This window comes from Eimeria tenella, genomic scaffold, assembly GCF_000499545.2.
Source record: "Eimeria tenella Houghton genomic scaffold, Eth_scaff2792, whole genome shotgun sequence".
Lineage (NCBI taxonomy): Eukaryota > Apicomplexa > Conoidasida > Eucoccidiorida > Eimeriidae > Eimeria > Eimeria tenella.
The window spans coordinates 1-216 of record NW_013542668.1 but is presented as its reverse complement, the minus strand read 5'-3'; the positions used below and the strand labels follow the sequence as shown (position 1 = coordinate 216).

The following is a 216-nucleotide window of genomic DNA, read 5'->3' as shown; positions in this document are numbered from 1 at the left end:
ATGGGCAGCTGTGCGGCGCCGCAAGGCGCCTGCTGCTGCTGCAGCAGCAGCAGCAGCAGCAGAAAGAGCAGCAAGGCTGACTGAAGAGCGGCAAATGGTGGATGTTTACGCAGCAGCAGCAGCAACAGCAAGAGACGCGCATGCAATGCATGCAGTCATCAGGGCTTACGACTCGTTGCTGCGCAGAGAAGAGGCTAAGTTGCAGCAGCAGCAGCA

General features: G+C 59.3%; 1 protein-coding gene across 1 annotated transcript in view; it reads left to right on the top strand.

Annotated features, from left to right (window-relative positions):
* Positions 1-80, top strand: part of ETH_00033630 (uncharacterized protein) — a gene marked incomplete at both ends in the record, with an annotated part of 1,125 nt that extends 1,045 nt beyond the window's left edge. The window contains one exon of the mRNA XM_013375432.1: positions 2-80. Within this exon, the coding sequence (XP_013230886.1) occupies positions 2-80 (79 nt within the window). The remainder of the gene's footprint in view (position 1) is intronic.
* Positions 81-216: the final 136 nt, after the last annotated feature.